The following is a 3109-nucleotide window of genomic DNA, read 5'->3' as shown; positions in this document are numbered from 1 at the left end:
AAGGAGGAGAAGCGCGTTTTCTGTGAGGCAAATGGAGGAATCGCAGTCGACTGCTGCAGCGTCCACGACGATCCTAGGAGGGGGCGACCCCCATGGGAGGCGTGGGGGACATAACCCTCTATGAAGGCATCGTGAGGAAACAAAGTGGTGACCTCGCGTGGAAGCGACGGTACTTGTGCATCCGCGGGGCACTCGAAGAGGGTGAGCGCCTGGACGCGGGGAGGATTCCGAGGTTCAAGAGCCTGGACCTCGTGCTGGCTGTGTCGAAGGAGACGATGCGGCAACAGTGCATTGCGACGCCGTTTGCCGAGCTGGAGGACGTGTTCCCCGTTCCGAGCAAGTACACTGGGTCGAATGCGCGGCACGTGTTTGCTGTGGCCTTCAAGACTGGAAAGCGTCTTCTCTTTCAGGCCCGTGGTGATCCTGAGCGGGATGAGTGGATGCAAAAGATCCAGGAGGCGCTCGGAATTGATGACGATGAGTAGCGTTGGTGGGGGGTTGCGCCAATGCTCCAAATGGGCTTATTTCTTTGGGTGTCCTCTCCTAGGCGTTTAGCTTGTGGACGTGCTGTAGGCTTCACTGGGTTTTAAGCGTGATGTATTTGCAGTACATGTTATTGAACACTCGGCGGAGGACCTCGAGTTTGAAAGGTGTTGTGTTTTTTTGGGCCCGTGTGTAATGGCTTGGTGAGTTTGTGGGCGCGTTGTTGACTTTGCGTTTGGACTCCGCGTACTCTGCAATCAGGACCCTTGCACGCCGCCTTGCTGCATTTTTTTGTTGGTTAATGAAAGGGGCAGGCGCGTGGGACTGACCATCGCGGTAGCCGGCACATTTTTGGTTGTGAAAGGCCCCGTGGGGCTTGGGGCGCCCGCTGTCAGACGACATGGCCGGTGGGGGCGTCCCCCCCCCCCCCCGGTGCCGAGGGCCAGTTGGCATCACGATATGCTTTGGTGGTTGTTGTGTCAGCATGGCTTTTGTGCCTCTCCACTGGGCCGCGTAAAGCTCTCAGTGCGCATCGTTGTATAGCTGCCTTGAAAAGGCACTGACATGCGTTATTGAGGTGCTTGCGGCGTGCTCCATGCGCAGGCCTTTGTCTTTGTGGTTTAACTCTCGCACCCTCCCGATAGGATTGGCTAAGAACGAAAAATGGTGTGTGACTTTTGCCTGCATTTGTGCCTGTGCATGTCTGCCACAGTTCAATTGGAAGGACAGGGCAGGTGCTTCGTTGCGGGGTGAGGTGGAGAGAGAAGTGAGGTGGCTCGGGTGTGGGCCTATCGGTATTATGCAATGGCGACGAGCAATTATTATGCTCTCCGAGTCGTCGTTGCGTCCACACTCTACATCTCACCCGTTTATGAGTTTTCGTGTTCTTCTTCTTCCCGTTTTCGGGACCCCCTGCTGTGGCCGCTTGCGCTGAGGGTTGGTGCCGCATCGTCGCGGCCGTCGAAGGCAGCGGCGGGAGAGGCAGAGAGGGTGGGAAAGAGGCAATGACCGGCAACTCAACGGCGACACACTACAAGGCGGTTTTGTCACCAGTGTGTTGGGTTGTTGACATGTCTTTTTTTTTGGTTTTGTTTTTGCTTTTTGGGTCTTTTTACTCCTCCTTGTGGTTTCCCTTTCTTTATGTCCTCTCTCTGTGGCCTTGTTTTTTTTGTTAGTGGCTCGTTCGTCTCTCTGTTGTTCCCCCACGCCGTACCAGCCGCGGGAATGTATTTGTATTTTATTATTGATTCTCTTGCTGCTGCGCCCCCACCCGTTGCTCTCTGCGTGTACTTGATTCCGGTCCAGCAGTGCACGGGCACAGTCATCCGCACACACCGGCCCAAGCCAGCGGGAATGACGCTCTGTGTATGTGCTGGAATTGCCCTGAGTGACTGTGAGCCTCACACGGTAGGGGAGCAGTTGACAGAAAGGGAGAGACGTACAATCTACCGTCAGCAGCATGTGCTGCAACGACACGCACACGCCTGCCAGTGCCATATACACCCTTCTTTTTGTGTGAAGGCCTTTTCCAATTGTGCCTTTGTGTTGATGTCACGGCATGAAACGAGCGAAGGCCATGAACAGAGACGAAGAAAACGAGGATGGGGGCAGGTGGAGTGCAAATAAGAATGCCCGCCCACAGGGATAAAATCAAAGGCTTTGGACACAAGGCAATCCGTCTAATGTCATTTTTATGTGCGTCTGCGTCGACAACGACGAGGCGCCAGTTCCCCACCCATCACCCTTCTGTGTCAATTTCCCCTGAATAAGGCGGTTGCCGCACCCCGGGAGCAAGGAGGAGAGAGTCTCTCCTGTAAACGGCGCAACTAGAACGAGTTTTTACCCGTGTCTCTTTCTTTTCCGAGCGCATAGCACGATGCTCGGTGGAGAGAGGGAGGGGGGAATGCTTCCATTTTTCTCCTTGCTTGTTGTTCTGCCCTATACAGAAGAATACATACACCTGCCGACACACTTTACCGGAGCGAATCGGAGATGCCTTCTAACGACGCGATGATCGCGCGCGTGTGTCGTACCTTCAGCGACGCCTTTGCGATGGACGAAACGGCGGCGAAGGAGCAGGGGAAGAAGTACTGGATCAGCCGAGTTCTGGGCTCCGGTGCGACCGGCACTGTGCTGTGTGCGAAGCGCAAGTCGGATGGGGAGCCTTTCGCCGTTAAGGTTGTGGACATGGAGGGCATGTCGGAGGCCGACAAGAACCGCGCGCAGGCGGAGGTGCACTGTCTGCTGAACTGCGACTTCTTTTCCATCCTGAAGTGCCACGAGGACTTTGCCAAGAAGGACCCTCTAGATGGGGAGAATCTCTTAATGATAGCTCTTGTGCTTGACTACGCGAATGCTGGGGACCTCCGCCAGGAAATCAAGAGCCGTGCCAAGGCGTCCCGAGCATTTCGTGAGCACGAGGCAGGCCTCCTCTTCATTCAAGTCCTCCTTGCGCTTCATCACGTGCACTCGAGACACATGATTCATCGTGACATCAAGACGGCCAATATCCTTCTTTGCAGTAATGGGCTTGTGAAGCTCGGGGACTTTGGCTTCAGGCAAGATGTATTCCGCCACGGTCTCGGGCGACGTCGGCAAGACGTTCTGCGGCACACCGTACTACGTT

The 3109-nt window shown here is 55.3% G+C and overlaps 3 protein-coding genes across 3 annotated transcripts, besides 1 other annotated feature; 2 read left to right on the top strand and 1 right to left on the bottom strand.

Moving 5' to 3' along the window:
- Positions 1-92: 92 nt before the first annotated feature.
- On the top strand, positions 93-485 carry Tco025E_09719 (serine/threonine protein kinase; the record flags this gene model as incomplete). The annotated part of the gene is made up of 1 exon (XM_029376529.1): positions 93-485. The coding sequence occupies one exon, from the start codon at positions 93-95 to the stop codon at positions 483-485; it is 393 nt and encodes a 130-aa protein (XP_029223357.1).
- Positions 486-576: 91 nt separating this feature from the next.
- Positions 577-885, bottom strand: Tco025E_09718 (uncharacterized protein; the record flags this gene model as incomplete). The annotated part of the gene is made up of 1 exon (XM_029376528.1): positions 577-885. The coding sequence occupies one exon, from the start codon at positions 883-885 to the stop codon at positions 577-579; it is 309 nt and encodes a 102-aa protein (XP_029223356.1).
- A 669-nt stretch (positions 886-1554) lies between these two features.
- Positions 1555-1587: a microsatellite.
- Positions 1588-2493: 906 nt separating this feature from the next.
- On the top strand, positions 2494-3109 carry Tco025E_09717 (putative serine/threonine protein kinase; the record flags this gene model as incomplete). The annotated part of the gene is made up of 1 exon (XM_029376527.1): positions 2494-3109. A coding segment is annotated over one exon (616 nt), but the record flags the coding sequence as incomplete, so codon positions are not given.

The sequence above is a fragment of the Trypanosoma conorhini genome, assembly GCF_003719485.1.
Source record: "Trypanosoma conorhini strain 025E chromosome Unknown Tco_14.4_contig_01244, whole genome shotgun sequence".
NCBI classification, from domain to species: domain Eukaryota; phylum Euglenozoa; class Kinetoplastea; order Trypanosomatida; family Trypanosomatidae; genus Trypanosoma; species Trypanosoma conorhini.
Note: the sequence above shows the minus strand (reverse complement) of the source record. Positions and strands in the feature narration are given on the sequence as shown.